Source organism: Canis lupus, chromosome 2 (assembly GCF_048164855.1).
Source record: "Canis lupus baileyi chromosome 2, mCanLup2.hap1, whole genome shotgun sequence".
In the NCBI taxonomy this organism is placed as follows: Eukaryota; Metazoa; Chordata; class Mammalia; order Carnivora; family Canidae; genus Canis; species Canis lupus.
Window position 1 is genome coordinate 3,890,705 of NC_132839.1, and position 23,727 is coordinate 3,914,431.

The 23,727-nt window shown below is 39.8% G+C and overlaps 1 protein-coding gene across 2 annotated transcripts in view; it reads left to right on the forward strand.

The window, feature by feature from the left end:
- PJA2 (praja ring finger ubiquitin ligase 2) overlaps positions 1-17,374 on the forward strand; it is a 67,946-nt gene extending 50,572 nt beyond the window's left edge. For both annotated transcript variants that reach the window (XM_072788211.1, XM_072788215.1), the window contains exons 7-10: positions 2,132-2,243; positions 11,438-11,552; positions 11,848-11,969; positions 14,098-17,374. In XM_072788211.1, coding sequence (XP_072644312.1) covers positions 2,132-2,243; positions 11,438-11,552; positions 11,848-11,969; positions 14,098-14,223 — 475 coding nt within the window. In that variant the 3' untranslated portion in view covers positions 14,224-17,374. The remainder of the gene's footprint in view (positions 1-2,131; positions 2,244-11,437; positions 11,553-11,847; positions 11,970-14,097) is intronic.
- Positions 17,375-23,727: the final 6,353 nt, after the last annotated feature.

Below are 23,727 nucleotides of genomic sequence, written 5' to 3' on the forward strand. Positions count from 1 at the left end.
CTTTCATAACTTTGACATTTTTAAAAAGTTTGGGCCATTTACCATCTACTAGTTTTAGTATCATTAGTGATTTTTGTCTGAAACACTTATATTACCATGGTGATTGCTAGATGAATGATAATAGAATTTTTAAGTTAGCTGTTATTTAGCAGTGACCAAATTTATGAGCATATATATTCTGCTTTGAATGCCTAGCTCTGCGTAGTCTAGAAAAGAAAAGAATTAGGAGATAGTTGACTCTAACCGTTTGAAGGAGTTTTCTGCAAAGGAAAAGTGGGCTTAGTTTGTATTACTTCAAAAGGCAAAACTAGAGCACTTACTTTACAGAAGTTTCCTACTCTGATAGGGCTCTCCCACACTGGCACATACCACCCCAGAAAGCAATGTTTTTACATGGAGAAAATGATTCTGCTGTTTCTTGAATGCCTACTCTGGTGCCATCTTTGTGCCAGGCATGTGTAGGTTTATTTTATACATGAAGAAACAGTAACAGTTAAATAAATTTTTCACATTGTTTATGACTCAGTTAAATGTAGAGTTCAATTGCTATTTCACTGACTCTGGGGCTCTTCCTCTTTGCACTATATCTCACTGCCGGGTGAAGGAGTTCTGGTGTTGCAAGGGAGATCGGAGTCACTGATTTGTAGTTTAAATTCTAATTTTAAGTGCTCGCTTTGGCAGCACATATACTAAATTCTAATTTTAAAATCTGTGATTGCGTGAGAATGTTTCTTTGAACATGTGATGTCTGCTAATTTTTAGATGCTACTAAGCTTTAATCTTCATAAGAATACTTTTGTATTTCTTGGCAATAGATCTGTAATTTTGATGGCACAGAAGTTGACATCAAAATTATTTTGAGCTAGCTAGTATAACTGGATGTTCCTGACTGTATTCAGCTTCTCTTGGGGACATGGACATCAATAGACGTTTGCCTTTAGGTGGACAAAATAAGTTCAGTTTTGGAGATAGTGGATTTGAGGTGGTGGGAATTAATTGGGCTCATGTGCCCCCCAGAAAACTAAAAATGTAGGTCAACAGCTGAAGAGGGTTTGGAATTAGGTGAAAGGTTAGAAATTAACCTACAGTGGGCAGCCCGGTGGCTCAGTGATTTAGCGCCGCCTTCAACCCAGGGCCTGATCCTAGAGACTTGGGATCGAGTCCCACGTTGGGCTCCCTGCATAGAGCCTGCTTCTCCCTCTGCCTGTGTCTCTGCCTCTCTGTGTGTGTGTCTCTCATGAATAAATAAATAAAATCTTAAAAAAAAAAAAAAAAAAAAGAAAGAAAGACATCAACCTATAGAAAGGATAAGTGAGACACTGGACTTGAATGTAGTTTCCGGGGAGCCAAGATTAGAAAGAAGAGGACTGAGGACATACTTAGAATTCCTGGATTTTGAAATATGTGGTATTTCCAAGACTAGAGGAAAGTAGGAATCTATGTCTAGGGATGGAGGAAGGAGATTAGGACCAGAATAAAACAGATTTTCTTCAAGGAGACTACAGTCCTTTAGAAAAAAAAAAAAAAAAGGTAATAAAAATGAGCATTTAAGAGCTAAATCTTTTTTCAATCTGAATAATGATGGAGGAGGCCTACTTCTAACTTAGAAGAATAAAAGAGATTAAAGAGAAACACTTGAGAAAATTAAATATTTTTTAAGGCCAAGTAATTAAGCAGGACAAGGTGAGAAGAAAAAGAGGCTTTGACACTAATGATAGACTTAAAATAAATGCATCAGTTATCTTTACCATGTTCTCATGTAAGTTTAGGTTGGCAACTCAAACGAACAGAAGGGGAAATATATAGGAAAGAATTAGAAGGGAAGAAGTACTACCTTTATCCCAGGCCTAAGCAGTCCTCAAAGTTAGAACCAGAAATGTAGGATTTTCCTACAAACTTGTGTCATGAGTGTGGTATCCTAACTCCTTGTGCTTAGTATTTCACTTCCCTGCTGGTTCCTCGAGCCCCTCACTGCATAAGACTTATATGAAAATATTTTATTTATTTTAAAATATATTAAAATATTTACCATTAAAATATTTAATATTTTCTGCTTATAGTATGTTTATTGGGATGCTAATATAGCTTCATAAAGATTTCCCAAATCATGGCTTTTTTTTTTCTTTTCCAGCCTATTTGATGGTTTTGCAGATGGATTAGGAGTTGCTGAAGCGATTTCTTATGTGGATCCTCAGTTCCTCACCTACATGGCACTAGAAGAACGCTTAGCCCAAGCTATGGAGGTATTTTAGTGACTGGCTCTGATGCCCATATATAAGTTGGTGGGATGCAGAATTATAAACATTAAAGGGTTTCTATTAAAAAGTGAATAATTTTTCATCAATAACATTTATTGAATAGTGATTGCCACTAATATATGTATATAAATTACTCTGGACATTCTGCTAATTTGCTAAAATTTGCAGTATTTCCAACTGCAGATTGGAAAATGTTTCGCTTACATTTAGAAAATACACTTTTCCTTTATTGAATTATCTGAGTTTGTGGTTCTGATTGTCTATATAAATACACACACAGGTGTATTTGAGAAAGGAAATTGACGATCTCTAAGGATATGTTACAAATCATTTCTCTTTTTTTGTCCTCATGACTTCTAAATACTGCCTTGCTGCTTAATGAAGTTAAAATTTTTACTCCCATTACCTCCATACACATACATACTTAAATAAGTGTGGCACATAATTTTGTCTTGCTTTCTTTTCCTTATTTGACTAAAACACAAATACTCATAATTGTATTTGCCTAAGGTCAGAAGCCCAAGCTTTTCACATTTAGGAACTTCCAGTGCACTAGTGCATTTCATTATTAGAAGTCTTTTCTTTTAAGTTAATATTTCCAAAGTAGAAAAATAATATGAATGAGTCAAAAGTGAGAGAACAAAAATGAATGAGAGAACTTTCAGGGACATTATAACAGCATTTTATCTTGAAATTTTCTGAGGTTAGAAAGTCTAGAGTCATAAATTAGACAGTAGACCAACGTGTCTATCTACATATACATACATGACTTTTTTACATGTGTGTAACCTTCCATGTAGATCATTGATCAGTTATGCTTTGTTTGGTGTGTCTTTTCTTTTTTTTAAAGTAACCATACCAAGAATACTGTGTACTAGAAGAGTCGGAAAAACCATTGTAAGACAGTATACTTAGGACTTTTCCCAGATTATTTCTTGCCCTACTAAATTCTGACACATAAAATAATGGTACAGAGTGAAAACTTGTATCTGAAATATATAAAGATAACTTCCTTGTTAGTAAATTTTAAGTGACCACAGTGGAATATATCCATTCTTGAGTCTGGTTTCACATTGCTTAAACTGTTTTTTCCATTATTATTATGCTGGTAGTTTATTATCTCCTACAGTATAGAGATATGTTTAAAAAGAAATTTTGAGGGACACCTGTGGATGCTCTGTGGTTGAGCGTCTGTCTCCTTTTGACTCCGGGTGCGATCCTGGGGTCCTAGGATCAAGTCCCAAATCGGTCTCCCCTGAAGGAGCCTGCTTCTCCCTCTGTGTCTCTGCCTCTCTCTCTGTCTCATGAATAAATAAATAAAATCTTTTTTAAAAAGAAAAAAAAGAAATTTTGAGAAAAAGTTTTATTATTTGTTACCAGTAGGAAACGTGACATTTGATTGGCATCTTGAAAGAAGCAGCAGAAAGATTGGTCAGGTGGGTAGGGGTCATACTGTGTAAAGGCACGAGCTGAGCAGTCAAAGACAGAGTCAAGGAAGAAGTTCGTACACCCAGGGAATGTACAGTCCCCACGTTGTCGGCTGCTGCTCTTAGGGAACCCAGTGACCTGGCGCTTTTCATTCTGACCCATCATCTGTCCTTCTGCTTCTGGCAAATGGTGTTAGGTGTCTCCCTTTGCTGTAGTTTAACAGCTTGCTCAGACTTAGTGTTCTACTGTATTTTACTTGAATTCAGTTGACAGTCTATACAGTTCGATTTTCTTATCACTCTAGAAATTCTTATTTTTCTATGTCTAATATTCAGTTAATCATTTTGAAAATGAAGCTGAAATAATTTAATAATTTAAATAATTTATAATTTATGATTTTTCCTTTTAAATTTAACAGTGTTCTTTAAATGAAACAAAAGGAACTAATAAACTGAGTGCTTTTATTTTTTTCTCAAATAGCCTGATCTCTCTCCAGCACTGGTTGTTTTCATTTCTATTATTTTCCTAATACCAGACTGATCTGTTTTTCTAGATAGAGGTTTTTGATGAAAATATTGACAACAAACATTTGGCTCATATCTTGTCTCAAATTTGAGTGAATGGGATGAAATATTTAAGATCTTTAACTGTTTGATACAATGATGTTAAAGCCTTTAACTCTGAATAAGTTTTGGGAAAAAAAATTTCCCTTTGCACATTTATGTTGACTCCTAAAATCTTTTAGCAAAATCCTAAGCAATATTGTTGACCATATCATATCCCTTTGCAACAAAAACATGTTCAAGAATTTAAATATAGAACAACTGGTTTAGACTGGGTTAAAATTGTTTGTAGCATCTGACTGTGATCAAGAACAAACTTATAAATGTTGATAAGTATTTAAACATAAAATTTTCCCAGCAGTGTATCTCTTAATGAGATAGATGGAGATTTTTTCCTTCCTTACTACTTTAATGAGTGAATTTTATTTATTCTTAAAATGAGATATAGTTCAACATCAGTTTTGTTTCTCATCTTTATGAATGTAAGCTTGGGAAACTTTGTTCACATAATAAAGTGATGGGGATGGAAGGAGTTTATCATAGTAATGTCACTTAGTTTTTCTGAGGTATTTGCCAAAATTACATCAACTTGACAGACTCTTTAGATCCTCCAGTCTTTTTTTGAAAGCAGGTGCTGGAAGCTACCTACAAAAATATATTATTCAGTCATTACTTCAGTTTGACCCCAGTTATTTCAGATCGCTCCTTTTAATGGGTAGGAAGGATGCCTTTTTTTTTTTTTTAAGATTTTATTTATTTATTCATGAAAGATTCAGAGAGGCAGAGACACAGGCAGAGGCAGAAGCAGGCTCCATGCAGGAAGTTGTCCCGTGTGTGGAAGTTGTCCCGTGTGTGACTCGATCCCGGAACTCGGGGATCACGCCTTGAGCCAAAGGCAGATATGCTCAACGCTGAGCCACCCAGGCGTCCCAGAAGTATGCTTTTATTTATAAAGGAAATGTTAGTATAAAAAGGAATATGGGAACAGAGAACCAGCATGATACTTTGATGACAGGTACATTCTTAGGCAGATAAGTTTGAGGAAAGGTTACAAAAGAAAGAAAGCTAATTGAATTGAAATTGAGTCTCTCAAGACTCTTTATGCCCATGGACCTCTGGAAAGTCTGTACACACTTAGCACCTCATATACACTGAGTAATCGGCCTTAGGAAAGTAGTACATGAAGTAAGAGCATGCACTTTTGAGTTAGATTGATTGATTTAGGCTTTGTGACCTTGCATTGTTCACTTAACCACCTTAAGTTTCAGGTCCTTATCTACAAAATAGAAATAGTACCATATACCTTATGGCTTATTGTGAAATTATGTTAAAGCACTTAGAATAGCTGGTACAGTGGTAAGCTGTCAGTAAGTGGCTATATTGAAAGATTTATTCAAATCAGCAAACAGGTGGTAATCATCTAGAAAACCTGGATTCAGTGATCATTCAAAATCAGTATTAAATCATTTGTTATAAATTTTCATTCTTTAAAAACGAAATTGGATTTTTTTCTTTAAAAACTAAACTTTGTGCTTGCTCACAAAGGATTATGCTCCTTTAAACCTAAACATATTCCAGTTGGTGCTGTTTAGTCTATATGTTGTCTTTCTGACATGTGGACTGACTGATGAAAATATCCAGCCTGAGGTATAGATAGATTTTTGTATTTTTATAGATTTTCATAGCAGTCATTTCAAAGTGGGCTTTCTTACTCTTGTTGCTTATAAGTGACTCAAATCACCTTAAGGTATTTGTCAGTACCCAGCTAATAAATTATTTTTACAAACGTGAAATTCCAGGTATGTATTAGCACTGCAAGTGTGCAGATAATTATCGGAAAGAAATAATGAACTTAGTGAGACAATCATGTATCAGAGCCTAAGTATCCTACTAAAAATGGTACTTACTCTAGATAGTAGCCCTCTTTTTTTTTTTTTTTTTAATTTATGGCAGTAGTACAGATGAATTCTTGCAGTCTGTCTACACAGGGAATGGGAAGAGATTCATGATTATAGTTATGTGAGAAAGAAGGGACAAGTGATAGGCTGTTACACCTTCCATTTTCTATTTTCCTGATGGGAAAGTTTAATATAAAGAATTATTAACTGTAATAGGGGATTAGAGTAACAAGAACTTAGAGTAAGGAATAAAGATATTTCTGAAGAATGTAGAAAAAGCACATAGAAGGAATGGTCATCACATGTTGGGCTAAGATCACATAAAGGATCCCACTCCACCCCAGGGCTGGGATCCACACTTTAATGGAGATGGCACAACTGTGGCTCACTGAATGGCAGAGAAGTCAGTGTAGAGCTGCACTGGCAAAACTGACTGGAAATTGACCCTGGGGTGCTGCTTTGGAAAGCTATTTATAGGGAGATGTCTTACTGGAAGCACTCTTCGACAGAACTGCCCAAGGTGGGTGCTGGCGAAGCTCCTGGCCGCGTGCATTTCAAGAGCTAGATGCTGGAGGGAACCATGCATGCCATGGAAGCCTTTCTGAGTCCAGCAGGCACGCTGGGATTAGAAGCAAAACCCCTTTCCTTCTGCATGTCTCTTCAGCATCTTCTGTGAACAGAGCTTAATTAACATTGTGACAGCTATCAGAGGAAAATACTTAAATAGCCCAAATCACAGAGCTGACAAAAATAGTGAATTTGGATTTGAAGAGCAGTAATTAATAACTGGGGAATGGTCCAGTTAGATCCCATATACACCTTTCTCACACATCTGAACTCCCAAGAGCTGTGCAACTGTATTTCCACCTGATGAAATATAGCTGTTCTTAAAATGAAGAAGTTTTCACTCTTTCTCAAGAATCAACAGATGAACAGATTCCCAAGGGTCATTATATCCAATGCTAAATATTAACTACTCCACAAATTCAGCCACACTGAATATCCTCTTATATGAAGATTAACTTGTAAAATTAACTGCTGTATGAAATAAAAATGGGAAGGAGATAGAGAAAGAAAATGGTTAGCAGATACAAACAGATAGAAAATATGCAAAGCCTAATAGTCCTTTTTGTTAAAATCAGTAACCCATTCCATATTTTCTCTGCCTTATGCAAGAATCTTAGCTGGGTAGGATTCTTTACTTAGTGGAGTGACCCAGATTTACATTCCTGAACATACGTGTTCTCAATCATCCTGCCCCCTTTTTTTTGGATGTTGTCATTCTCTGATATCTCACTGGTGGGCACAGAAGTAATAAGAGATGTACACTCCAAGTGAGATTATCACAGGATATTCAAGTTGAGGAAGTCTGGTCTGCAGAGGGCACGCTACGTCTACTGGAGAAAGGGGGCTCTGAGTGACTTGGGAATTCAAAATAGTCTCTTTCCTCTTGAGTCCAACCAGATGTTCCCATTTTAAGTATCAGAATCCTGATTTAACCCGTCATACAACTTTTGAGAAAGTTGACAAGACAGAACTAAACCCTCATTTTAATTCAGCAGTTCATACAATTAAATTGTGTTTGAGGGATCCCTGGGTGGCGCAGCGGTTTGGCGCCTGCCTTTGGCCCAGGACGCGATCCTGGACACCCGGGATCGAGTCCCACGTCAGGCTCCCGGTGCATGGAGCCTGCTTCTCCCTCTGCCTGTGTCTCTGCCTCTCTCTCTCTCTCTCTCTCTCTCTCTGTGTGTGACTATCATAAATAAATAAAAATTTAAAAAAAAAAACTGTGTTTGATTTTAAGAAATAAGATGTTTGTTCTAGGGCTATCATGGAAACTCTGTGGTCCTTACCACTCTCTGTGGTTCTGAGAGTTAATGGACCCGAGTTTGTCGTTTTCTCTTTGGAGGTTAGCAAGGGGACTCTTCAAGAACCCCACCCCACATTAGTTTTTATAGTTGACATTATGACCATAGAGTCAAGTGTAACAAGTACCTGGGCTCCCAAGACACATGTCCTAGTCGGCACTTCATTTCAGTGCACCGCAGTGGTAGCTGGATTGTGGTTAGTATGATTATTTGTAATCAGGCTTTGGATTGATAATATTCCATTCTGTTGGCCAGGAGCAGGAATAGCAAATTTAAGGAATAACCTTAGGACTGAGGTAGAGCACACACACTCCACCCCCACCTCCACCCAGGGCTGAGATCCAGACTGTTGGGGAGGACACAGCCATGGCTCTCAGAGAAGTGTTTGTGCTACTCTGCTGGCCGAATTTGCTGGAAATCTGCCCTCTGGAGTGCTAAAGAGACTGTTTACAGGGAGGTGGCTAACTGGAAGCACACTGCTGTAAAGCCACCCAAGATAGGTGCCAGGGGAAACTGCTGGCTACCTGCTACTGCGTCTGTCAGGCACTGGAGAAATTGCGTGTGCTTCTGTAGCCAGGCACTGGAGGAGCCATCTGTGATGCAGAAGCCCACCGTCAGGCAGGGGCCTGCCCAGCGTGCCCACCAGGACCAGGAGGCAGAGTCCTTCTGTGACGGCTCTCCAGAGCCCTCTACCGACAAAACCTAAGGTCATGCTAGCCAGCAAGGGAAAAAATAGTCAAAAGGCCCAGATCTATGAAAGGTGAATGTGGAGCTAAGAGTCAGCTATTCATTTTCTGGCACATTATTTTTCTTTTTGCAGTCTCTGCAAATTCAGAGTCTAATTGGTGTTCCATATTATTAACTATATTTACTAACTCGTGTGATGAACCTTTTTGCTTCCTCCTGTTTTAGTTCTGACTTTGCTTAGGCCTTGGCCCTATCCTCTCTTGTAAGTCATCTCAAATCCTTTTTGGAAAGACATAATTCGTTGTGAGATTATCCAGGCTAAATCTTGAAGAGTGCGCAAAGGTGATGCCTGCCATCCAGGAGAGCACAGTGTTAACATTCAGGAAGAATCTTCCTGGTCTGCAGGGGGGCCCGTTAGCGTTTTATTGTAGGGATGTACACACAGTGTGAAATTTACCCTTGTAGCCATTAGTCAGCATCAAGTACATCGTAAACAATTCCCTCTTCTCCTCTGTGCCCTCCTCTTCCCAGCCCACAGCAGCCACTAATCTGCTTTGCGTCTCTGAGTTTTACTGAGTTAGGTACCTCATTTAAGTGGAGTCGTACTATATTTATCCTTCTGTGACTAGTTCAGGAGTGTATTGTTTAGTTTTCACATATTGGCAAATGTTCCAATCTCCTATTATTGATTTTTTGTTTCTTGCCATTTTGGTCAGAAAGAGAGTTGGTATGATTTCAGTCTTCTTAAATTGGCTAAGACTTGTTTTGGAACCTGTCGTATGATCTGTCCTAGAGAATGTTTTGTGTGCACTTGAGAAGAATGTGTAGTCTGCTGCTGTCATGTGAAATGTTCTGTATATCTCTTAGATCTATTTTATCTAAAGCGTAGGTCAAGTCTAATATTTTCTTTCTTTTTCTATCTGGAGGATCCATCCTTTAAAGTGAGGTATTAGGGGCAGCCCGGGTGACTCAGCAGTTTAGCACCACCTTCAGGTCAGGGCGTGATCCTGGGGTCCCGGGATCAAGTCCCGCGTCAGGGTCCCTGTGTGGAGCCTGCTTCTCCCTCTGCCTGTGTCTCTGCCTCTTTCTCGTGTGTGTGTGTGTGTGTGTGTGTGTGTGTGTGTGTCTCTCATGAATAAATAAAATCTTAAAAAAAAAATAAAGTGAGGTATTAGAGTCCCCTCCTGTTATTATATTGTTGTGTAATCTCACTTCAGATCTGCTTTCATTTGCTTCATATACCTAGGTGCCCTAATATTGGTTGCATATTTGTTTGCAATTACTGTAGCCTCTTGATGAATTGACCGTTTATCATTTAAAAAATAACCTTCTTTGTCACTTATTAGCATTTGTGGTCTTCAGTCTATTTTTTCTAATACACATATAGCTACCCCTGCTCTCTTTGGTTTCCATTTGCATGGAATGTCTTTTTCCATCCTTTACTTTGAGCCTGTGTGTCCTTAAAGCTGAAGTGAGTGTGTTGTAGGCAGCATATATAGTTGGATCTTGCCTTTTCAATTCAGCCAGGCACTCTGTGCCTTTTGCCTAAAAAATTTAGTCCATTTACATTTAGAGTAATTATTGAGAAGTAAGGACTTACTAGTACCATCTTAAAATTGTCTAGCTCTTTCGTAGTTCTTTTTCCTTTCTCCCTCTTTCTGCCTTCTTTTGTGACTTGATTATCTAGAGTAGTATTGTTTGATCTCCTTCTCTTTATCTTTTGTAAATCTAACATAGATTTGTCCTTTGTGGTTACCATGAGGCTTACGTAAAACATCTTAATACTCTGTATTTTGCTGATAACTAAACTTAGATTACATACAAAAACTCTACTTTATTCCCCCTCTTATGTTTTTGATGTTATAATTTACCTCTTTTTATATTGTATATCAACAGTTTATTGTAGCTATAGTAATTACTTTTGTCATTTAACCTTTATACTCAAAGCAGTTAACACATTACCACATACAGTATCATAATATTCTGATTTTGACTGTACACTTACCTTTACCAACCACAGTTTTATCCATTCATCTGTGGATGGGTACTTGGGCACGCATCGCATTTCCACCTTTTGGGTCTTGTGAATATAAGTCCCATCTATAGTTCTAATTTACTGTAGCCAGAAGGGCTAATCAAGCCACAAACGATTATACTGGGTGGTCATACGATCTGTTGTTCCTGTCATACTTAGAATAGTGACTCTATATAGACACTGAGCCCCTAAATAAAGTTCATATCCCAGGTAACCTAGTAATAATAGTGAGCTAGTCATGTGGGTGTGCTGATTCTGTGCCAGTGGTAGATATAGCCATTCAGGAATAAATTATTTGCTTCTCTAACTTGAAGATTCATCCAGTAACCTCAGTCACGTTTTATCTTTCGTGTGTTGAGCCTGTCCAAAATATTTACTTTCTTTCATGTTATTGATTCCATACAGGAACTCATAAGTTGGAAGAGGTAGCCACTCTTCTGAAATTATAAGTATGATGGGCAAGTAGCTGATTATTGAGACAAGATAGATTTTTGTTCTTGTGAAAAGTAAGGTACCCTTTTCTGGTATGTTTTTTGACGTTTTGGTGTGATGGTTGTTCCTTTTGGGAGGAGGCAAAAAGGACAGGCTACTGAAGCAGAGAATAGTGGTTCATATAATTTTGTAACACACCTTTAAAAATAGTTTTCTATTACTATTTTAAAGTGTTTTCTAAAAAGGAACTGTGACTTTTTTTTTGCAGACTGCGCTGGCACATTTAGAGTCTCTTGCAGTGGATGTTGAGGTGGCCAATCCACCAGCCAGTAAGGAAAGCATTGATGGTCTTCCAGAGACCCTTGTTCTTGAAGACCACACTGGTAAGTGCAAAGTTGATCTCTAATGTCAAATGACACGTTGCATGTTTAAGTATATCAGTACACCTAAAACATAAAATACTGGTACTAGAAGCTTTCATTAGTTTTTCTATGAAACTAGATTCTGACAAACTTTCACCTAGTAGAAGACTATTTTTAATTTATTAAGTCATGGGCTAGAACAAGTGTGCCCCAAAGTCTGGTTCTTCTATCATAGGTATCATCTATGAGTTAATATATTTTCAGTTATATTAAAATTGAATGCTATGGGATTGATCAGGTGATTTCTTGTTTTCAGCAATTGGTCAGGAGCAGTGCTGTCCAATCTGTTGCAGTGAGTATATTAAGGATGATATAGCAACAGAGCTTCCCTGTCATCATTTCTTTCATAAACCTTGTGTCTCAATTTGGCTACAGAAGGTGAGTTTTATTTTTACCTGTTTTTAAATTAGTGTTTTAATAGTTCCTCCAGAAAGCTAATGATGATTATGTCTTTTAAGCATATTTTATTCAGCTACATAGTTGTAGTACTTTTTAATTAAGTGTTGAAAATTGATTACCTTTTAATGATTACAGATTAATGATATGAAACTGATAACAATGCTAAAAAAACAATATAGACAACACTTAATTGCTTGATTACTTATCAAAAAGTCATTTTAGAATAAAGCTAAGTAGATCTTTAATCACATCCCTGAAATATGTATTTTCAGAAATACCGCAAGCAAAATAAAAGCCTTTGGTACTATTCAAAGTACTACTAATATTCTAATACAAATCAATGTCTTTGAAAATGTATATGAGAAATATGTAATAACCTACCAGATACCTCCTGTTCCAACTGTATCTGTTCTCCTTAAATATTTACCCAATAATTTTTAACTATATTTGAATTACTTAAGAAAAAAAGGTTTTACTTAAATCTTCTCTGTGAACTCTATTTTTACATAAAGTATATTTATAGGCAGTTAAGGTAGAAGTTTCCTAATCCCTTTCATCACCTGTTTACTTATGGATATAGCTCCTTCTCTTTCTTACAACCACTCTTTTCCTTTTCTCCTTCCTTTCTTCCTCCCCTCTCTTTCCTTCCTTTCTTTTTCTTTGCCGTTGATCCCCTTCTACAGCCACTTCATTATTGTCAGAGTTCTACTTAAGATGTGTAAAATCCAATGCAGAAATGTTCACCATTCCATTATAAAATCTGGAGTTTCTGTCTTGGCTTTCAAGACCTTCTGTGATCTAGCCCCCAGCCTATCTGCTCATATTTACTTCCTTTGTACACTTTTTTATGTTTGCTTAACTGGCGTAGTTTTCCCCCTGTACCATCAGTAAGATTAGATGGTCTAGGTAGGGCCAGCTTAAATTCCACCTTTTCTGGCCTTCATATCCCCTTTATTTAAACTCTTATGGTAGTATCTAAGCCTTAAGAAGGATCTAAATGTTCCTGCTGTGTGTCAGGTACGGCTAGATGACTCTTGTATTATTTTCTCATTTAATTCTCACAGTAACTCTGGGACACAGTGGGATAAAACCATTTTCCAATGATTGTTACTCATTCAAGACTACACAGCTAGTATGGGGTTGATTGGGACCACACTCATCTGACACTAAAATACGGTTGCTCGGGCCCAGTCCATATGGCAAGTGCACAATAAATGCTTGCTAAATTCTTGAATTGTAAATATTATATATGTTGTACCGCTTTGATTTATCATTGACTTGACTATCAAGGTAATAATCTCTTTGGTTTATTTCCTGTCAAGAAAAAGCCTTTCCTCTGGGGAGAAGATCCCCAAGATACGAATCTTTATCTTTGAACAGCATGATTTCTGTCAGGGCTATCTCTCGTGGGGGTGGGGGAGAGGTCGCAGGGACATATTCGCAAGGGAATGAATGATCTATCACCAGCATGACACATCTCCATAGTCTTTGATTGGTCTGAAGATGTACTCACAGTATGACTGCTTTCCCTGTCCCATCTTCCCTCCTAGGTCTACAGTTGATGTCTTTCATCATTTAGAAGGCATTTAACTCTCCATATCTTTTTGAAAAGGAATTATGTGGCTAATAAAGTTTAAGCTCCATGTGTTTAAGTGAGGCTTCAGTATATAGGGAAGTCCATCTTAGGGGATCATTTGGTGTTACAGATATGTGAATTAATTAGGTGTGTGGCATCATGGAGTAAATAATAAAACCAATTCAGTTCAGGTGAGGACATGCCCTGTGACTCCTTGCTCACATTCCACCGTAGCACCAGTGCTGAGCAAGGGGTGTAGTAGACCGTCCATTAATACTAAGTGAAAGATGACTGACCTGAAGGACACAAGCACAATTAGGAAACATTATTCACCCTCAGAAAAATTAGAATCTGATTGGGATGAAGAGGAAATAGCATCACAGTTTACCTCTCTGGATTGTGTGAGTTTGGAGTTGATTCAGTTTTTTAGGATAACAATACTATTTTTTTTTTTTTTTTAGTTTACTAAGATACTGGGTGGCACCTAAAGACTCTTCCTTTGGCTCTGACCTTATTTTCTTCCCTCTCCAGTCGGGAACGTGCCCCGTGTGCCGCCGCCATTTCCCACCTGCCGTCATAGAGGCATCAGCAGCTGCGTCCTCCGAGACTGAGCAAGAGGCCCCCCCTTCCAGTGACAGCTCGGCGGATGCCCCCTAAACCTTAACCCTCGGATGAGATCGCCCTGTCAAAGTCAATCTGCAAATTCCTTCTCAATCTGATGTGCAAATAATTATATATAAATAAATTTAAAATGCTATATATAGTCTATGCCATAGTTTAGAAAGAAGAATATTAACCTTTCTAAACTAAATTTAGGTTTGCAGAAAGTACTAAACATTTTCAAGCTGAATGTTGAAGCAGTGCATCCATTTTCTTTAGTTGACTATGTTGATATCAGTTGTAATGTCAAGCTTACCAATTAATAACTCTTTCCAGAAGAAATAATCCTATATGTGGCATCTATTATTGATTTTGTCTGAAGTACTGCCACTAAGTGATTATAATTAAGCTCTCCTATTTGCATCAAATGTGAAGACTGTGATCACAACAGTAGTAAAATTTGGTTTCATTGGAAATAAAAAGAATTCTAAAACATGCTTTTTGATTGGTTGCTTTGCTTTTGCTATATCAGAACCTCTTGGTTCATAATACTGAGGGTTTTTTTGTTGTTGTTTTTGGAAGGTGTCTGCTCTTCCATGTTTGTTTAAAGTTAAAATGCCAAAAAAAAAAAAAAGCCAAAATTTTGGCTAAAACATCTCAAAATTTTAAAATCTTAAATGTTGTAATCCCCTTGGAATAGTTAGATAGTAAAACATTTTTTTTTTCTTTTTCTAAATGGTGGATGTGCTTAGAGTAATGTTAGTAAAGCATGAGTGTTTTACTATGGTTGGTGCTTGAGGTAAAGTTAGTAAAGCTTATGAGCAATCTCGTGTGCTCAGTGTTTGGTATGAAATGAATTAGATGGCCTTATGAAATCCTTCTCCCTTTCTACTTGGTTACAGTCATACTTGAAAACATTCATTACACGTTTGTTAAATACTTTTTTAATTTATAAATTTATAAATATGCTTATTTATAAATTTATAAACATTAGATACAGTTTGTTTAAAGTAATTTTGGAAAGTCTGAAAACATCCATCAGGTGTTTAAACATTCATTCTGTTGTATCCCAAGGAGAAATCCGATCCTTAAAAAACTAGAAGGTTAATTGTACCAACTTGTATAAAGCATAAAATTGATGGGGTATAGGACAGATTTTGGCCACATCTTTTCACAATATATCTAAATCTTACTGTGTTATAATTTATTCTTTTAAAGTATTCCTGAACAAGGATTACTCATAGTGCATTTTCAGCGTTTCTTTAATTTATTTTGATAAAATTATTCACCTGAAAATAAATAATAAAAATGGGTTTGTTTTGAATTAAGCCAAATTAAGCCCTGGGTGAAAGGAGGAGATGACATGATCACCTAGTGACTGTGAGCAGAACTGAACATGTAACATGGTTCCTTTCTGATTTTCCTTTCTCTAAAAGAGAGAAGATCCTGACCCTAGATTTGCACTCTAAAAGAGTTCTGTTCAGATTCTTCTATAAAAGTGAGGAAATGAGCTTTCCTTAGTTGTCTTAATGGGAAATTTGGCCCCCAGGGTCATCCATTATTATATAACCTCCAAATGAGATTGCACAGCTTTCCATTTAGGTGGTCACACCCAGTAGGCACATACGTGCAAACGTGCACGTAATATTTAACCTACAGATGGGATTTGCTATCAGCACCAGAGAATGATAGGTGTCAGAATGCCGCATTTGAGCAAGTAAAATTGTAAAGCACGTAGTGAGTGTACATCCATCTGAGTAGTACATTGATAATTTGGTTTGGACACGTAAGGAATATTTATGGCTTCCCAAATGCAAAATTCCATTTTATTTGTGTAATTTCTCTGAGTATTTATATTCCATCTCTTTCCTCCGTTCTTAAATGAATTTTCACTGTTGGCACATTTGAGGCTTAAATATAAGGAACATAACACTTGCATTCTAATTTTTGCAAAATTGTAAATGTGTGTCTGGTATTTACAGCAAAATACTGTGTATCCTTTTATGGGTAAAACAAAACTGAACATTGCATGCCTGTAATGTGGTGACTTTGTAATTTAGGGGTTCTTTGGGGCTTCTGTGACTTTGGAAATGCTTACATTCAGGCCTTAATGTTGCATTAGCTAGCATGTTCCCCCCTGATGTATATAGTCACTGTTGTATAAACTAATCTTTGCCTGTTTTCTACTCCGTGATATTTCCATACCATATTTCACTGATGAGCAGTTAGCGTCAAGGAGTCTAATCAGATTAAAATTAATTCTCATGTGTATATCGTGGAACTTTGTGGCTAGTGTGGTTTTTAATTTTTCTCTTTTCTTTTTCTCGTTTCTTTTTCTGTTGTTTTCCGTTAAGTAATATTGATCAGTTGTGATGCTTACTGGTTAAACTGACATTGCTACAGATTGCTCTATAGTAAGCCACAAATTCTATTTAGGCAGTATTAAGGGACGTCAGTTTTCTTCTCCTAGTAGCAGCTGTCCCAAAGAAAATATTTCTTCTTTGCCTGTTAAGGTTTAGCTGTTATCTGCCAGTTGTTAAGAGGTTTTGGTTCCAAACTCAACCAGTAGTGTTGAGAGTTGAACTTAAGATAGCGGTTGTACTTTTTGCTTCCCATCTGTTTCTATCCTTCATTCTTGGCTCCCTACTATCTATAAACAGCTGCTGTGAAGGAGAAAAGTTGAATAGGAGTTGGCTTAAAAAAAATTTTTTTTAAGAAAATTGAGACTTTAGGATTTTCATTATAACAAGTTGATACAAGCAGAGGCTGAAAAGTTCAGATTCCAAAATATCGTTTGATCCTCTGAAATATTGTTTGGGTCCTTTTGGAAAAGTTAAGAATATATGAAGGTAAGTTAGGAGTAAGTATAAATATGGATTAAAAATACTGTTTCTCTTATTTCTCTGTTAAGTGACTTAATTTTATTTTTTTGAACATTTTCTTCTTCCTTGTAATATGAATGCTGATATTTAAAGGTAGATCCATGTGGTTTTCTGTTGTGTTTCTTAATTGTTTATCTCTGAGCTAACTCTTAAGATTATTTGTGATTTGGATTTATATATAAGCTGTTAAATATATATGAACTGTTAAAATGGAATGCAAGTTTTCAAAAGCCCAGGTCTAAATGTAATGATTGGTTTATTGTTCAATCACCCCAGTCCATCATTTTCCGTGTAAATCATAAACAATAAACAGGATGTACTCAGTGGTCATTTCTAATATTTAATTGTGTGCAGTCACCTCACTTCTATCATCTGAACCCCTGGGGGATTTGGCGTTAATGGCAGAGAACACGGGTATTAAGAAAGTCTGGAATAGGCTCTCGGGCACCTGATTTTATAGACATTGAACTCTGACCTAAGAAGGCCGGTCAGAGAGTGTTGTCCGGAAGTGGTGCAGGGACTTCTGGAAGGTTCTCCTGCCGGATGTTCTTCGCCCTCCTGTGGGTTCGGCAAGAGCCCGCCCTCCACACTGACCCAGGACTGCAGGAACCCTCCAGAGTCCAGGACCGAGGCCCACCTCTCCTCGGGCTTCCTCCAGGTCGGGCAGGGGGCAGAGGAAGATTCCTCCGGCCTCCCCAAGGGTTCAAGGACCTCACCTCTGCAGAAGGGTAGATGGAGTGCTGCTAGGTTACGCACACATTCAGTCGGAAGACAGCATTGTGTTGAGAAGCTGTAGGTGTTGAGAAGGGCGATTGCCCTCCGTAGAGGAGACGCGCTAGGAAACCAGCCTCGGCCCAGACGCCGGCGGGCGCGCTGCTGGGCCAGGGCCAGGGCCTGCAAGTGTCTAGGGCCTCCACCCGGCCGCTGCTTCCGGAGGTTTCGTTGTTAGAAGAGGGTCACCGGGGGATCCCTGGGTGGCGCAGCGGTTTGGCGCCTGCCTTTGGCCCAGGGCGCGATCCTGGAGACCCGGGATCGAATCCCATGTCGGGCTCCCGGTGCGTGGAGCCTGCTTCTCCCTCTGCCTGTGTCTCTGCCTCTCTCTCTCTCTCTGTGACTATCATAAGTAAATAAATAAAAAAAAAAAAAAAAGAAGAGGGTCACCGGGTGTTGGGCCAGCGCAGTGCGGCCTAGACCGGGCCGTGGCTGCCGCGCTCCCCTCCGACCCTGCGCTCGCGCCCCTGGGGGCCGGCCTGGCATTGGCTCTGACGGTGCCCCTTAACACGGCTGGGCCAGGGGGTCAGGCTCTGCCGCCCGCGGGAGCGCTTGTGGCCGGCAGGGCCGGTCCCACCGTTGTCTGCTGAGCTTCGGGCCTTGCCGCTGTCCGCGTCCCGCCACCTCTCTCGGTTTCCTCTTTATTAAGTAATGAATCTAAATTACAGGTTCAGTACTGTTTGTGCACGGGAAAACATTTTTTAAATGTCCTTTGTCGATACGCAAAGTCGTGGGAAATATGGTTGCTTTCCATCGTTTGATTTTGGCACTATTTTTTTAGGACTGATGAACACTTCAGGTGAAAATCATAAAAACATCTTAATCACCTCTCAGAAGTTGAAAGATTTTGACAGGGGAACTTTACTGAAACAAAATGTAACCAATAATTTTACTCAAAGGCCGCATGCCTGGATATGGCAATTTATTCCATCTTGTATTTTTAGTTTATAGTCAAGATATAGTTTTATAGTGAAAATTAGAGGGAAGAAGAGATCTTTATGGAAAGATACCACCCCTTAGCCACTCACTGTCAGAAGTTCTACAAAACCAGTATGATTTCCTTTGATTATAACAGCATCTCTTCTTAATAAAATCCATTGAAAAAAATACATTCATTCATTCATTCATTTATTTATTTATTTATTTATTTATTTATTTATTTATTTATTTATTTATTTATTTATATTTGAGACCAAGAGAGCCCGAGCAGGGTGCGGGGAAGGGATAGAGGGAGAGACAGAAGCAGCCTCCCTGCTGAGCAGAGAGCCCTAGGTGGTATTCGACCCCGGGGTCGTGACCTGAGCCAAAGGCAGACACTTCACCAACTGAGCCACCCAGGCACCCACCCCCCTCAACAAATGCATATTTACATTATAAGAATAGTTTTATTTATGAAGTGCTAAGTATTAGACATCGTGTTAGGCTCTCTTTTAGTTCATCTTCATCATGAATCTGCAGGGTGGATTGTTTTGTTCCAACTTCACAAATTAAAAACATTAAAAAAATGAGTCCTGGTTCTCAAGAGCTCAAGGGTTCACTCTTACTGTGCTCCAACCCTTCCTTGTGGGTTGGAGCAGCCTGTCTGATCCGTGTTAAGACTTGAATAACTTGAGATGCCATCCGAATTTTAAAAATGAGGAAAAGAAACGGGGGCTCCTTGTAATTCTGAAAAATATTTTGTGCCTCCCTGCCGCGTGATTTTGCTAAATCACCTCTTTGCTCCCTCAGTCACCTGCTGCTCCCTCAGTCACCTGCTGCTGACCGAGCTTCTCACGTCCCGGCTGGTAAAGTGTCTTGGGCACCATCAAGGTCTGCTGAGAACCTCCTAACGGGCCCCGTAATCTGGGATGCTTGGATCCTTCTGCCGACACCGGGGGCCGTGGGGCATGCTCGGTCTCTTCAGCCGGGAGTCCTGGCTCCCGTGGACACCTGCTTCCCAATGACTGAGCCCCACCCTTTCCTGCAGCTGCCGGCGCTTGCCCTCCACAACTGTACTCCTGCCAAAGGGTAGAGGACCTTGACCCCCAAACTGTTTCATCAGTAGGAACAGACAACGCACAAAGGATTTCCTTTTTTTTTTTTTTTGGATTTTATTTATTTATTCATGAGAGACACAGAGAGAGAGACACACACACAAGCAGAGGGAAAAGCAGGCTCCCTGTGGGGAGCCCGACGTGGGACTCGATCCCGGGATCCTGGGGTCACGCCCTGAGCCAAAGGCAGGCGCTAAACTGCTGAGCCCCCCAGGTGTCCCCTCCTTTTGATTTCAATCCTTACATGCGATTCTAAATTCTTTCCAGGGATGTAAGCTATGCCCTTGCTCCATTTATCTTTTATTCCTGTTGTTTGTTTTTTCCTTTTTTTGTTAAAAGACCTCAAGTGGGGGGATCCCCGGGTGGCTCAGTGGTTTGGCACCTACCTTCAGCCCAGAATGTGATCCTGGGACCTGGGATCGAGTCCCACATTGGGGTCCCCGCAGGGAGCCTGCTTCTCCCTCGGCCTGTGTCTGCCTCCGCTCTGGGTCTCTCATGAATAAGTAAATAAATCTTTCTTTAAAAAAAAAAAAAAAAGAAAAGAAAAAGAAAGGAGCAGGCCATATCCGGGCCCCCAGCCTTACCGGGATATTAATCAGCCGTTCCCCGGCTTCCCGGTTGGCCCAGCCCCACGGGGGGCGCAGGCCGTGTCCGGAGCCCAGCGAGCCGGCCCGGGCCTCACCGCAGCGGGTCCTCAGGCTTCAGACCGTGGGCTGCGCGGGCTCACTGAGGCACCGCCCACGTCTGACACCCCGGGCAGGTGTGCAGCTCAGGAGTCGCGCGTCATTCACTTGCCCGTGTCGTGAAGTGGTCCCCACAATAAGCCCAGTTCACGTTCGTTGTCCTACGGGGTCGCAGATCTATTGTCCCTGGAACGAGGACTCTGAAGACCTACTAGGACCCTTCGGACACGCAGCAGGACTAAGCACAGTCACCGAGCTCTGCCTCCAGGACTTCGTTATTTTCCACCTGCAGGTCCGGACCCTTTAGCCCCATATGGACCCATGAGGCCTACACCCCCCGCATCCCCCACCCTCACCAACCACGAATCGCTTCTCTTTATCTCTGAGCTTGAGGGTTTCTTGGGTTTGGGGTTCTGCGCTGTTTCAGATTTCACATATGGGTGAGATCGCACAGTTTATGTCTTTCTCTGTCTGGCTTACGTCACTTGACATGATGCCCTCGGGGCTCCATCCAGGTGGTTGCACACGGCAAGACTTCCTCTTTGCGGCCGAGTAGCATCCGTGTGTGCGCGTGCATGTGTGTGTGTGTGTGTGTCTTCATGCATCTCCTTTATCCATTTACCCATCAGTGGACACTTGGGTCGCGTCCGACGTTGGCCACCGCGGATAATGCCGCAGCAAACACGGCGGCTCGTAAAGCTTTGAGAATTAGTGTTTTGACATTCTCCAGATAAATGCCCGGAAGCGGAATAGCTGGCTCATGAGGGTCCTGTTTTTAAATTTTTGAGGAACCTCCATACGGTTTCCATAGTGGCCGCGCCAGTTTGCACTCCCGCCAACCGTAAGGGTTCCCTCCTCTCCGAATCCTTGCCGACACATTATTTCTTATCATTGGATAATAGCATTTCTTTTTTTCCTTGTATGTGATTTTTTGGGGTATTTTTTTCTTTTTTAAAAAAAAAATGGAAATTCAAGTTAGTTAACATATAATGTATTATTAATTCAGGGGTAGAACTCAGTGATTCATTAGTTGCCTGTAATACCCAGGGCTCACGTGGGTATCACGTGCCCCCTTCATGCCCATCGCTATTACCCCATCCTACCACCTTCCTCCCCTCCAGCGACCCTCAGGTTGTTCCCTGTAGTCAACAGTCTCTGTGGGTTTGCCTCTCTCTCTGTTTTTATCTTATTATTTTAGTTTTCCTTCCCTTCTCCATGTTCATCCGTTTTATTTCTTAAATTCCACATATGAATGAAATCCCATGGTATTTGTGTTTCTCCGACAGACTTATTTCACGTAGCATAACACACTCCAGTTCCATGCCTGTCACTGCAGATGGCGAGATTTCATTCTTTTCGGTAGTTAATATTCCATTATATATACGCCACGGCCTCTCTGTCCATTCATCCATCAATGGACAGCTGGGCTCTTTCCATATTTTGGCTATTCTGGACATTGCTGCTATGAGCATTGGGGTGCAGGTGCCCCTCTGGATCACTCTTTTGGTGTCCTTTGAATAAATACCTAGTAGTGCAATTACTGGGTCACAGGGTAGCTCTATTTTTAACTTTCTGAGGACCCTCCACCCTGTTTTCCAGAGTGACTGCACCCGCTTGCATTCCCACCAACAGTGTGCAGTGGCTCCCCTTTCTCTGCCTCCCCACCAACATCTGCTCTTTCCTGACTTATTAATTTTAGCCATCCTGACCGGAGTGAGCCGGTACCTCATTGTGATTCTGATTCCTATTTCCCTGATGCCAAGTGCTGTTGAGCATTTTTTCATGTGTCTGTTGGCCCTTTGTAAGCCTTCTTCGGAGCAGCGTCTGTTCATGTCTTCTGCCCATTTCTTGATTGGATTTTTTGGGTTTTGGGTGTTGAGTTTGATAAGTTCTTTATAGATTTTAGTATCCATGCATACTAACCATCCATCAGATATGTCATTTGCACATATCTTCTCCCATTCCATAACTTGACTTTTAGTTTTGTCGTTCTTTCCTTTGCTGCACAGAAGCTTTTCAGCTTGATGAAGTCCCAATGGCTCATGTTTACCTTTGTTTCCCTTACCTTTGGAGACGTGTCTAGCAAGCAGTTGCTGCATCTGAGGTCAAAGAGGTTACTGCCTGTGTCCTTCTCTAGGATTTTGGTGGATTCCTGCCTCGCGAATAGGTCTTTCATCCATTTTTAATTTATTTTTTGTGTACAATGTGAGGAAATGGTCCAGTTTCATTCTTCTGCATGTTCCCATCCAGTTTTCCCAACACCGTTTGTTGAAGGGACTGTCTTTTCTCCATTGGATACTCTTTCCTGCTTTGTCAAACATTAGTTGGCCACGGAGTTGAGGGTCCGTTTCCAGGTTCCCTATTCTGTTCCACTGATCTGTGTGTCTGTTTTTGGGCCAGAACCATCTTGTCTTGAGGATCACAGCTTTGTACTACAGCTTGAAGTCCGGAATTGTCATGCCTCCAGGCTTGGTCTTCTTTTTCAACGTGACTTTGGCTATTCAGCTTCCATACAAATTTCAGGATTATTTGTTCCAGCTCTGTGAAAAATGCTAGTGTTATTGCATTTCTAACAGGAGGTATGAGGTGACGTCTCATGATTATGATTTGCATTTCCCTGTTGATTAGGGATGTTGAGCATCTTTTCATATGCCTTTGGCCATCTGTATATCTTTCGGGGAAATCTCTCGATTTTGAAAACCAGATTATTTGTTTGTTTTTTCCTGAATTGTATCAGTTCTTCATATATTCTGCATATTAACACCTTACCAGAAATATGATTTGAAAATTTTTCTTTCAGTAGTTTGCCTTTGCTGTGTAGGAGATTAATTTGATATAATCCCACTTGTTTATTTATGCTTTTATTGTCTTTGTTTCTAGAGTCAGATCCAAAAGTTCATCTCCAAGACCAAGTCAAGGAGCCTACCACCTATGTGTTCTAGGAGTTTTGTGGTTTCAGGTCTCGTGTTCAGGTGTTTGATCCATTTTGAGTTAATTTTTGTGTCTGGTGTAAGATAGTGATCACATTCTTTTGCATGTGGCTGTGCAGTGTTCCCAGCAGCATTTATTGAAGAGACTGTCCCTTCCCTATTGTATATTCTTGGCTCCTCTATTGTAAATTAAACAACCATATACGTACGGGTTTATTTTGGAGCTCTCCTGTCTCACCAATCTATGTACCTATTTTTATGC